At 61.7% G+C, this 11111-nt stretch overlaps 1 protein-coding gene across 3 annotated transcripts; it reads left to right on the top strand.

Annotated features, from left to right (window-relative positions):
* The first annotated feature begins 690 nt into the window (after positions 1-690).
* On the top strand, positions 691-10088 carry EPN3 (epsin 3). 3 transcript variants are annotated; one of them, XM_027034075.2, is made up of 10 exons: positions 693-999; positions 3932-4608; positions 5793-5911; positions 6542-6622; positions 6854-6979; positions 7923-8010; positions 8469-8738; positions 8918-9034; positions 9164-9394; positions 9605-10088. In XM_027034075.2, the coding sequence occupies exons 2-10, from the start codon at positions 4071-4073 to the stop codon at positions 9937-9939; spliced, it is 1905 nt and encodes a 634-aa protein (XP_026889876.1). In that variant the 5' UTR covers positions 693-999; positions 3932-4070; the 3' UTR covers positions 9940-10088. The 3 variants fall into 3 exon arrangements, with proteins under 3 accessions (XP_026889878.1, XP_026889876.1, XP_026889877.1); XM_027034077.2 differs by lacking the exon at positions 8918-9034 and having other exon boundaries at positions 691-999; XM_027034076.2 differs by lacking the exon at positions 6542-6622.
* Positions 10089-11111: the final 1023 nt, after the last annotated feature.

Genomic DNA, 11111 nt, shown 5'->3' with positions numbered 1-11111 from the left:
GACAAGAGGTGGCCCCCGGAAAGAAAAGTGCTGTCCGCTCAGACTCCATGCCCGAACGGGGTTGTCTGTCCAAAATCCTCATTCTGGGCCAGGCCTCCCGTGCGAGTGGGCTCCGGGTCCCGGCTCCCAGAGTTCAAAGAACAACTGTGCTAATGCTGGGCTCATTGCTTTAAGTGCTGGTGGAGCAGGGGTGTGGGTGGGACACGGGGCAGTGGCCATAGCATCCTGCCGGCTTGGTTTCGCATGCGGTGCTTCTGATAAGGACCTCGTGGGCCTCAGCATCCTCCAGTGGAGAGCGGGAGGAGTTCTGGAAAGATCAGGTCACTCCGTTCCTCAGAGAGGCTATGCCTGGAGCCTGCGTGCCCCTCTCGGGGTGGCTGAGGGGGCCAGCTGGAGCCCACAGAAAACAAGGCTCCGCCAAGTGGCCTGGGAATGGTCTTCCTGGCTCCGGGGGGGGGGGGGGGGGGATGGGGGAGGGGTGGGGTGGGTGTTGGAGCCCTCCCCACCCTATTTCCTGTTGAGGCAGGGGAAGGGTTAACTCGCTGCTGGGTGGGAGTGGGCTACCAGCCCTGGCTCTGGATGTGCACGTCCTGGGGACAGCCAGCAGGCAGGCCTCCCCCCTCTGCCCGTGCCGCCTGCCCAGCCAGCAGGAAGGGGTTAACAACCCTGCGCTTCCTCCTGTGTCCTGTTACTGCTGAGGCAGACCTGCCCGGCCAGCTGGGCAACTTTCCTCCGAGTGCTGCCTGCCTGCCGGCTGGGCGGCTAAAAGACCAACGGGCAAGAGGCAGGGCTGCAGCCCCTCCTGGGGACCCTGCCTCCACCCTTCCAAGGGGTCTGCGCCTCCTGGGAGAGGGTGGGCATCTCCAGGACCGGGGTCCGTGGTGGATGGCTCTGGGGACGCTCCCGAGGCTGTGCTGTCCCCCTGCCGCGCAGGTCGGAAGGTCACTGCAGAGGCTGCTCGTGGTCCCGGGGCTGGGGCCAAGGGAGCCCGCACCGGAGGTAAGCTGGTGCCTCCGTGGAGGCGGTGGTGCCTCTCATGGAAGGCTCGGGGCTTAGCCTCCCTCTCGGGTCCCACGGAGAGGGGTGAGGAGGGCAGGGCTCTAGCGGATCCTGGAGGCTTTCTGCCCGCTGCCGCTCCCTCCTCCCCTCCCTGCAGCCCCCGGGAAGCAGGACTCAAGGATCGGCTCCCCACCCTGGGACTGACATCTCGGTGGCATTCCCGCCGCAGACTCCCGTTCTCCTCTGCCCACCCCTCCCCCTCGGCCTCTGTGGCACCTCTAGCCTCAGGGCAGCCCCTACCCCATTCCGGGGCCCCAGGACACAGCCACCCCAGGGCTGACTCCAGCTTAGAGCTCTAGCTCGCTCCTGTCCCTCCGCGGGCAAGAGTTAGGGCACCGCCACTCCCTTCCCACCCCCCACCCCTTAGCAGCCGCTGACCTGATGCAGGGCAGGGGCCGGGGCACCTTAGCAGAGGATGGGAGGGACTGTGGGCTGGTGGGGCGCACACACACTTTGGACAAACTCTCACACGTGACTCGACATATCTAGGCTCCTTCCTTCTCCCTGAATCCCCACTCGGAGGATGGCCACCGACTTCCTCAGCCCTGAGGATTCCCTTAGTCCCTTAGTCCCGAAAAAAGGAGCCGCCCCCCCACCAAGTTCTCCTGGGCACCTTATATAAAGGAGAGAGCAGATACTTGTGCTCCGTGCCCCGCCTCCTCCTCCAGCCTTCCCCTCCCCACTCTGCCCCCCACCCTCCACCCCATCTCTGAATTAGCCTCTCAGGCTCTGCCTTCTCAGTGTCCTTCCCTCCACCTGACAGGGTCTGGCTCAAGGTCACTGCAGTAATTCCATACCCGGCCTCCCGGGCCTGCCGCTGCCGCCACTGGCTGCCGGGTTTCTGTTTCACTCCCTTTTATTTCTGGGCATATTGTGTTCGATAAAACCCTTTGCTTGTAACACGGCTGGCAGAGCTCCCAGCGGCTCCCTCCCGCGATCCTTCCTTTCCTCCTCCCTCCCTTCCGTGCTCCCTGGGCCTCTCCTTGCCCCCTCTTCCCCCCTCCCCCCCCCCCCAACCTGTCCCTTTTAACTTCAGGGGAGGGAGGTCCAGGCACCTCCCTGGAGTTTCTGATCCCTCTCTTCCCCCAGCTCCAGCAGAGATGTGCAGAGGAGTTTCCTCTGTTCCCCCTTCTAGGAGGAAAGTCCAGACAGGGCCACGGGTCCGCACTGAGGGCCCCTCCCACGCCCCCAGGCTGGGCTGGAGGGCTCGGCAGCCAGGCTCAAGTAGGGCTGCTGGTGGAGGCAGGATGCCTGACTGGTTTTGCTGGTTTCTGCGGGCCAGCACTGGGAGGGGTGCGCACTCCGGGCGGGCTGTGGGGCACAATTATTTCCCATCTTGACTCTTGCCACCCTCCAGCCCACCGGTTGGGGAGGTAAAGATAGGTCTGAGTCACTAGTGAGGAGGAGGACAGGAGTTAAACAAGCGTTGGCCGTGGCATCCCCACAGAAGGGCCTGCCAGGCTGGACGGACAGACAGCAGACAGAAGGTAGGCAGCCTTTCAGTCAGCACTCCATCCGCCTGGTCTCCCACAGGATCCCCTCCTCCGGGCCCAAGCTCTCCCAGGCACCTGGGCCCTGAAGAAGCCTGCCAAGGCCTGCTGGCCGCTTTGAACCGAGCCCAGGGTTGGCAGGACCCGGTGGAGGGAAAGCCCAGACTGGGGGAGGGCAGGACAGGCAGCTTCTGACTCCTGCGAGTCCCAAGATTGAGCCCCAGGATTGAGCAGAGAGGTGCTGAGAGGCGCCCTCTCCAAAAGTGGGGGTGGGGGTTCACGGTTGGTGTGGAGGCTCTGTGGGTCCAGCCTGTGTGTGTGTGTGTGTGTGTGTGTGTGTGTGTGTGTGTGCATACCAGAAAAACAGCCGTGGCAGGGGGATTCTGGGTTTGGTTTCTGGTAGGACCCTGGAAGAACATTTTTCTGTCATGAGCCTGGGTTTGCTTTCTCCAGATGGCCTGGTCCTGACGCTGTGGGGAGGGCAGAGGGCTGACCCTGATTCCCTCCCCGCTGGGCTATCAGAGATGACCACGCACCCAGGGCCTCAGGTTTGGGGAGCCCAGACCAGCCTTGCCTTCAGGGAGCTTATGTTCCTGCCCCATGTCCCTCTCTGGCCTTCTGGCCCAGCTCAAGCATTCCCTCCCATCTGTCCTTCCTCACCCTGTGGCTTTGCTCCTCCTCACCCTCCCCTTCAGATCTCAGGCTGTCACCTCCACTGGGAAGTCTCCCCTGATTTTCCTAGCTTGGGTGTTCCTGTGCGTGTCCGTGTTAGGCTGGATCGTCTATGCCCCGCATCCGGACGTGTGCGGACCAGGACTTGTGCTCTGTGCCTGGCACAATGTCGGGCTCAGAGAAGGCCCCGGGAACTAGGTGCCGAATGAATTAAGCTGCACAAACTAGTGATTTGAGAAACGAGGAGTGGGGAACGAGGAGCTGGGAGGGATAGCTCCTAAGTGAGATCCTGGCCTCCGAAACGGGAGGGAGAGGTAATTAAACAGGAGGGAGGTGAGCAGGCATTCCTGGGGGTCGCTTTCCTGCCTGTCGCTAAGGGTGAGGACGGGGGGGAGTGCGTCTGCCAGGGTCACTCCCAATCGCATCAGCTCTGTGAACTCGAACGAATCACTCAATCCTTCTCTGAACCTCACTTCCCCATCTGTGAATGGAGATAATAATAATCACCCCGTCTTTGTAGCGGGACTGCAAAAGAGCAAAGAGCATGCAAAGCTGCAAGTGTTGGCTGAATAATGCGTCAGATAAGAAAAATAAGAATGAGCACCTGCCAGAGGCTGTTCCTGGCAGCGGGGACCCCGGCCAGGCCCGAGTGGCTGTCCAGGTGAGCCACTGCCCCTGAGTTCCTGAGTTCCAGTCCCTCTCTTCCTCAGACCCATGTGGAACCCAAGGACGCAGCCGCCCTGCTGAGAGCTCGGCGGCCCATCCCTGGAGACCGTGACCTCGAGACGGTGGCCCTCGGCCCTCCACCTCCGGCGGGGGCGGGGGCCGCCCATCTCCAAGTCCCCAGCCATGACGACCTCAGCGCTGCGGCGCCAGGTGAAGAACATCGTGCACAACTACTCGGAGGCCGAGATCAAGGTGCGCGAGGCCACCAGCAATGACCCGTGGGGCCCGCCCAGCTCGCTCATGTCGGAGATTGCCGACCTGACCTTCAACACGGTGGCCTTCGCCGAGGTCATGGGCATGCTGTGGCGGCGGCTCAACGACAGCGGCAAGAACTGGCGGCACGTGTACAAGGCGCTAACGCTGCTGGACTACCTGCTCAAGACGGGCTCTGAGAGGGTGGCCCACCAGTGCCGCGAGAACCTCTACACCATCCAGACGCTCAAGGACTTCCAGTACATCGACCGCGACGGCAAGGACCAGGGCGTCAACGTGCGCGAGAAGGTCAAGCAGGTGATGGCCTTGCTCAGGGACGAGGAGCGCCTCCGGCAGGAGCGGACCCACGCCCTCAAGACCAAGGAGCGCATGGCGCTGGAGGGCATGGGCATCGGCAGCGGGCAGCTGGGCCTGGGCCGCCGCCACGGATCTCCGTCCTCCTACAACTGTGAGTGAGCCCCGGGGCTGTGGCTGGGGGCCAGGAGGCAGCCCGAGGTCAGAGGGATGCCGCGAGCATTCGGGGAGGTGACGAATGGAGCACGGAAGACAGGACGCCTGGCACAGCAGGTGCCCCGCAAGTTAGCGCAGACGACAGTGGGACCATGCCCCGTGGGCTGCTGTGGTAGCAGAAGCTCAGGCTTCTGGAGTCCAGCAGCATTCCTAATTCTGCCCCTTTCGAGCGGAGGGGTCTAGACGGCCGCCTCTCTGAGTCTCCGCTTCCTCATCTGTGAAGCAGGGAAAATCTTTCGGGTGTTGGATGTGAGAATCAATGAGACCAGGCTCAGGAATGCCCTTGGCCCTGTGCTCAGACACAGGGCACAAGGTGCTCCGTCAGTGGCATTCCTCATGACCCCCTCCTGAAAACAGGGTGCTGCAGAGTTGTGTTTTTTTTTTTTTTTTTTTTGAGAGAGAGAGAGAGAGGGAGGGAGAGAAATGTGAGCGGGGGAGGGGCAGAGAAAGAGAATCCCAAGCAGGCTCCATGCTGTAAGCGAAGAGCCGAGCATGGGGCTCGATCCCATGAACCATGTGATTGTGACCTGAGCCAAAATCAAGAGTCAGACGCTCAACTGACTGAGCCACCCCGGCGCTCCTGCAGAGCAGTTCTGGACACTCCTCCCTGCCCCGAAGTGGGCTTCTGGGATCTGAGGGGTACTCAGGATGGTCCTCCTTTCTTAAAGCCCTTGACAGTGTGCCAAGGGCTTTGAGATACATGGCCCTGATTGGCTGGAACTCTCTCCCTCCCACCTCACTTGACCCCAGGCAGGATGGGCACCCCGCCCCCTCCTCCCCCCCCCCCCCCCCCCCCCGAGCCAGAAGATTGCAGAAGCTGGAGTCAGTAGTGGACCTGGCTCCAAGTCTTACCTTAGGACCCTGGCCAGGCAACCTCTGGCTATTGGCACGTCTGTAAAGGAGGGACTGGAGTCTCTAGTTGGGGGGGGGGGGGGGCATGGGAAGCCTCACACAGAGTGCCAAGCACACTGCCTGTCCCCCTGGGGCCCTGGCTGCCAGTCGTTTCCTTCCTCAGTTTCCCCCTCTGAGCCTTAGAGCTTCCTGGTTGTGGGGGGAGGGGCAGGGGAGGGGAGGCACGCGGTCACAGGAGCCACGATGGCCGACGGTCCATGGTCGTTGCAGCCTCCTCCTCATCCCCCCGCTACACGTCCGACTTGGAGCAGGCCCGGCCCCAGACGTCAGGAGAAGAGGAGTTGCATCTGCAGCTGGCCCTGGCCATGAGCCGCGAGGAGGCTGAGAAGGTGAGGGCCCCCCGATGGCCTGGGGAGGGCACTGGTGCCCCACACCCTTGGCTCCTAGGCTCCTCTACTCTGGACAGCACAGGGCCTGTCCGTGTGCCCGGGACTGCCTGCGGTCCCCTCTGGCTGCGCCTGGAAAGGGCAGCGAATGCTGAGTGGGGTGAGGGCACATATGTGTCTTACGGGCCTGCCGCGGCCCCGGGGAAGGCAAGTACGCTGATAGACACATTCCTGGGAGACCCAGAGATATGCCGCCCCCACAACCCCTGCTGTGGGGTTGCTGTCCTTTTAGGGGGGCAGGGATAGCCCCCCCCACCCCCCCCCCCGTCATCATCCTCTCTGCGGATCCAGGCAGACTGGGCAGGAAGCAGCCGGGCCTCACACAGCAGGGCCTGGGGACGCTCAGGGGACCCGGAAGCAAAGGATCAATCTCCTTGATCTTGGAAACTGCATCGCAGACCCAGGCAGGGAGAAGGCCACACACATCTTGATGCCTTGGGGTCAGGATGCCCACATCCACTCAGGGTGGGCCCTTCTCTCTCCACCTCCCTTCCCCCTGCGGGGCTACGTTGCCCTCCTGCCCAGGAGTGGGAGCACTGGGCCGAGTTCACCCCTTTCCTTCCTCCTTTGCAGCCTGTCCCCCCAGCCTCCCACAGGGATGAGGACCTACAGCTGCAGCTGGCTCTGCGCCTGAGCCGGCAGGAGCACGAGAAGGTAGCAGGCCGAGCCTCCTGTGCAGGTGCAGGTGCTGGTGCAGGTGCTGGTGCAGGTGCTGGTGCAGGTGCAGGTGCTACACAGGCACTAACCAGGCTCCTCCCACTGCACCCAGTGGTCCCGCTGTGCCTAACCTCTCTCCCTGCACTCCTCTTGACTCCAGCTCCCCCGGTCCCCTCAAGTCCAGCCTGGGCTGCTCGTGCTGTCCTCACTCCCCTGTGCCTTCCACAGGAGGTGAGGTCCTGGCGGGGAGAGGACTCCCCTGTGGCCAATGGTGCTGGGGCTGCAGTTCGCCGTTGGCAAGACAAAGAGCCAGAGAGAGAAGAGGGAAAGGAGGAGAAGCTGAAAACCAGCCAGGTAGGGAGGGGCTGGGCTGCACGGGCTGACTGAGCCTGAGAGATGAGCTGAGTCGGTATTTGTAGACTTCAGAACTGCACTTCATATATAGTAAGCACCGTTTAAGTGTTTATTCAATGGAAAGAGGGATAGAGGGGGTGCAGCAGCCCTCGGGCCCAGACCACATGGGCTGGTGACTGGGCTGACAGCAAAGTGGGATACAAAGAATCCTGATCCCCTCCCCCGGATTTGGGTTCTGGATTTGCTGTCATTTATTTGACTTGGGGCACATCACTGCTCTGGGCTCAGTTTCCTCCTTTAGTTGGGCAGCTCTCTCCCTGGTATTCTAGGATTACGTGATACTGTGGATCCAGATTGGGGGCGGGGGGAGGCGGGCTCAGGCACATGGTACTCACAATATCTTGGGCTCATATACATACTTTCCAAGAATAGGGGAGTGGGTAGCTTCTGGGAACAAGGCCACCCTCCAAAGCTGTGCACGGAGCTAGGATGTCTCTATCCCCTTTCTGCCTGTGTTCACTGTGGCTGGTTTCCGACTTAGGAAAGCCGACTTGTTATAAAATCTGTCTTTTGCCACTGATGGGCTGGGGAGCAGAACAACTGAAGGGGTCAGGCAGGCCTCGGTTTATCCCAGCTCTGCCTCTCCCCAGCTGTGCGGCTCCCTGCACATGGTTTCCCCTCTCTGAGCCTCCGCTGGTGCATCTATAAAATGGATACACCACGACCTGCACTACTTAGTGCACAGGGTTGTTGTGCAGGCACCAAGCGGATGAGGAAACATTTTATAAACTGCAAAGCACTGTACGGAGACAAGGGATCATTAGTAGATGTTTGTGAAGTGAACAAAGGCGAGAAGGAGCTGGGCTGAGGAGGACAGGCCAAGGACCGCCCTTCTTCTGGTCTCGCCCACTTCTGAGCCATGGCTGCCTCTCTCCCTCCACAGTCTTCCATTCTGGACTTGGCAGACATCTTTGTACCTGCCCCGGCCCCGCCCTCCACACGCTGCTCTGCTGACCCATGGGACATCCCAGGTGGGCATGCAGGGCTGCAAGAGGTTTCCAGGCTGGCCCCAGAAAGCCCCTCCCCATAGCTGAGGGCCAGCTGAGGGCAAGACACTCACCCCTCTGAGCCTCAGCTTCCTCTGGGACATGGGGTTGTAGTGAGGGATGGAAGCGCACATCTGAAGAGCCCAGCTCATGGAAAACTCGGAGATGTTCTCTCGGTTCCCCCGGTCACCTTGGCTTTCCTGAAGCCCCAGCCCGTCTCTGCCCTTGACTGGGAAGGTGGCCTGAGCTGCCCATGCCTGGGACTCCACGTTCCTGGCAGAACTTGACGAATATGGGCTCCAGCTTGCTGGGTGGTCCTGAGTCAGCATCCCATCTGTGAAATGGGACCCTTGGCCTCCCAACTTGGTCTGGGTAACTGGGAAGGGCCCTGGGCTGGGTGTAAAGGTGGGCCTGGGGTCATGTCTGTCCTGTTTCCGTTTTAGGTCTCAGGCCGAACACAGAGCCCAGTGGCTCCTCCTGGGGGCCTTCCGCAGACCCCTGGTCTCCTGTCCCCTCGGGAAGTGCCCTGTCCAGAAGCCAGCCCTGGGACTTGCCCCCTATGCTCTCCTCCTCAGAGCCCTGGGGCCGGACCCCAGTGCTGCCTGCCAGACCCCCATCCACAGACCTCTGGGCACAGAACTCCCCCCATCACCAACTCCCCGACACTGGGGCTGACCCTTGGGGAGCCTCGGTGGAGACCTCCAATGCACCTGGTAAGTAGAGGGCCAGAGGGTGTGGGTGAGGGCCTGGGAGGACTTCCGGGTCCCCTCCCTCCAGCGCCAAGGGGCAGCACATCCTGTCTGTGTCAAGACAGCTGCTTGCCTAAAAGGGGTCAGACCAGTGCCTGACCTTTTTGCCAGCCCATCTCATCTTCCTCTTCCTCCTTGGCTAGCTCTAGGTGGTACCTCACCTTTTGACCCATTTGCCAACCCTCCAGTATCCACAGAGACCAAGGAGGGGCCGGAGTGTGCCCAGGCCCTGCCTTCGGGAAAGCCCAGCAGTCCTGTGGGTAAGCAGGAGGCAGGGGATGATACAGCTCTGGGGAATGAGGGACCTGCCCAGAGGTGGCCTCTGTCCTCTTCTTCCCAGAGTGACCACTCCCCATCCCTACCCATGAGCTCAATCATTTCTGTTCCAGAGCTGGACCTGTTTGGAGACCCCATTCCCAGTTCCAAGCAAAATGGCACCAAGGAGCCAGAATCCTTTGACCTGGGTGTACTGGAGGAAGCGCTAATCCAGCCCAGTAAGGAGGCCCGAGCATGCCGGACTCCTGAGTCTTTCCTGGGCCCTTCGGCCTCCTCCTTGGTCAACCTTGATTCATTAGTCAAGGCGCCCCAGGCTGCAAAGACGCGAAACCCTTTTCTGACAGGTAGGACACCCCTTGTCCCTGCCGCGTCTCAACACTGGGGGCCCCTGCTCTCTCCCTCCCTCCTTTCAGCCCCTGCCCTAAAAATGTTACTCTTCTTCCCTATTTCTGAGACCCCAGATCGCGCCTCCTCTCCCCGCCACCCCATTTAGGGCCCCCCCCCCCCCCCCCCCCCCGCGCACTCCAAGCTCCCCATCCGCTCTCGTTCCGCAGGTCTCAGCGCTCCATCCCCCACCAACCCGTTTGGTGGGAGCGAGCAGGCCAGGCCGACCCTGAACCAGATGCGCACCGGGTCGCCCTTGCTAGGCTTGGCGGCCGGCGGGCCGGTCGGGGCGCCCTTGGGCTCCATGACCTACAGCGCCTCCCTGCCTCTCCCGCTCAGCAGCGTGCCAGCCGGCGTGACCCTCCCCGCCTCGGTCAGCGTCTTCCCGCAGGCCGGCGCCTTCACGCCGCCGCCCGCGAGCCTGCCACAGCCCCTGTTGCCCACGTCGGGCTCCGCGGGGCCGCTCCAGCCGCCCCCGCATCCCGGCACCAACCCCTTCCTCTGAGCGCAGCCCCGCCCTGCCCCGGCTGGCCGGCGCATGCGCGAGGCCCCGTCCCCGGCGCGGGGCGGGGCTGTCACCCCAGGACCCGTCCCCGGGAAGGCCGGAAGGGCTGACTCCGCCCTCAGTCCCGCCTGGACGCTCCAAGTGGCCCCCGCCGACCCTCTCTTGCCGCTCTGGAAGCTTGACCCTGAAGACTGCCGGGGGCTGAGACCACGCCCGCGTCCTCAGCTCCTACCGAGTGGACTGTTTCGAGGCGTGGTGTCTGGGTCAGGACCACGGCGCAAACCACCGGCTGCCGTGGGAACGAGTGCTTGGCCGTGTGGGGCACAAAAATGCTCCCACTTCCCGTACCACCCCCTCAGCCCCGGCACCTTCGCTTCCAGATGCTCCCCGGGCTCTCGCTCATTCTCTCATTTCATTCATTTACCACAGATCTGCACTGGGGGTGATCTAATGGCAGGGAACAATAGGCAGTTGTTCCCGCTCATTGTGCACTCTGTGCTGTAAGCACTTTAGACAGATTATTTAATTTAATCCTTGCAACAGCCCTCTGAGGTAGATAATACTATTCCCATTCAAGACTGGCTACGTAATTTGTGGGGGCCGGTGCAAAATGAAAATGCAGGGCCCTTGCTCCAAATTAAGAATAGCAAACTGGGGGCAGCAGGGCATTAAACCAAATGTACAGCCCTCGGTCCTGCTGTCACTTTAGAGGTGAGGAAACAGGCTCAGAGAGGTTAAGTGGCACGCTCAAGGTCACAAAGCTAGCACACACTGGGGCTGCGATTCAGACTGTCTGGCTCCACAGCCCTGAGCGCCCAGGCTGGGCCCCCGGTTTCATCTGCAAATATTAACAGCCCGGAACAAAGTGGTGGGCTCACCTGGGAGGGATCCAAGGGCTGCTAAGCCCACAGCCTCCAGGAGCTCAGAACTCTGGGGAGACAAGCCGGGTAGAGGAGCCCTCATGTTCCTTTGCTTTACTGAGTCACCTTAAATCTAGCTCTACCCTTCCCCCTCTTCACCAGGGCAAGAAATTCAATCTCAGCCATGCTGAGAGAGCCTGACCCCTCCCGGGGGCTTCCGTGGGGTCTGAGAAACCAAAGGGAGGGGCAGGGCCTGGTACCTCATCCTGGGGCCACCTTGGTCACCCCTACTCCTTTTCCACTCAATGCTCT

The sequence above is a fragment of the Acinonyx jubatus genome, chromosome E1 (genome assembly GCF_027475565.1).
Source record: "Acinonyx jubatus isolate Ajub_Pintada_27869175 chromosome E1, VMU_Ajub_asm_v1.0, whole genome shotgun sequence".
NCBI lineage: Eukaryota > Metazoa > Chordata > Mammalia > Carnivora > Felidae > Acinonyx > Acinonyx jubatus.
Note: the sequence above shows the minus strand (reverse complement) of the source record. Positions and strands in the feature narration are given on the sequence as shown.

Excerpts from the sequence above, each read along its gene's own strand:
- EPN3 (XM_027034075.2), top strand. The coding sequence starts at position 4,071 with ATGACGACCTCAGCGCTGCGGCGCCAGGTGAAGAACATCGTGCACAAC. Across the intron at positions 5,912-6,541 it reads GCCGCGAGGAGGCTGAGAAG|CCTGTCCCCCCAGCCTCCCA; the intron begins GTGAGGGCCCCC and ends CCTCCTTTGCAG. Across the intron at positions 8,011-8,468 it reads TGACCCATGGGACATCCCAG|GTCTCAGGCCGAACACAGAG; the intron begins GTGGGCATGCAG and ends TTTCCGTTTTAG.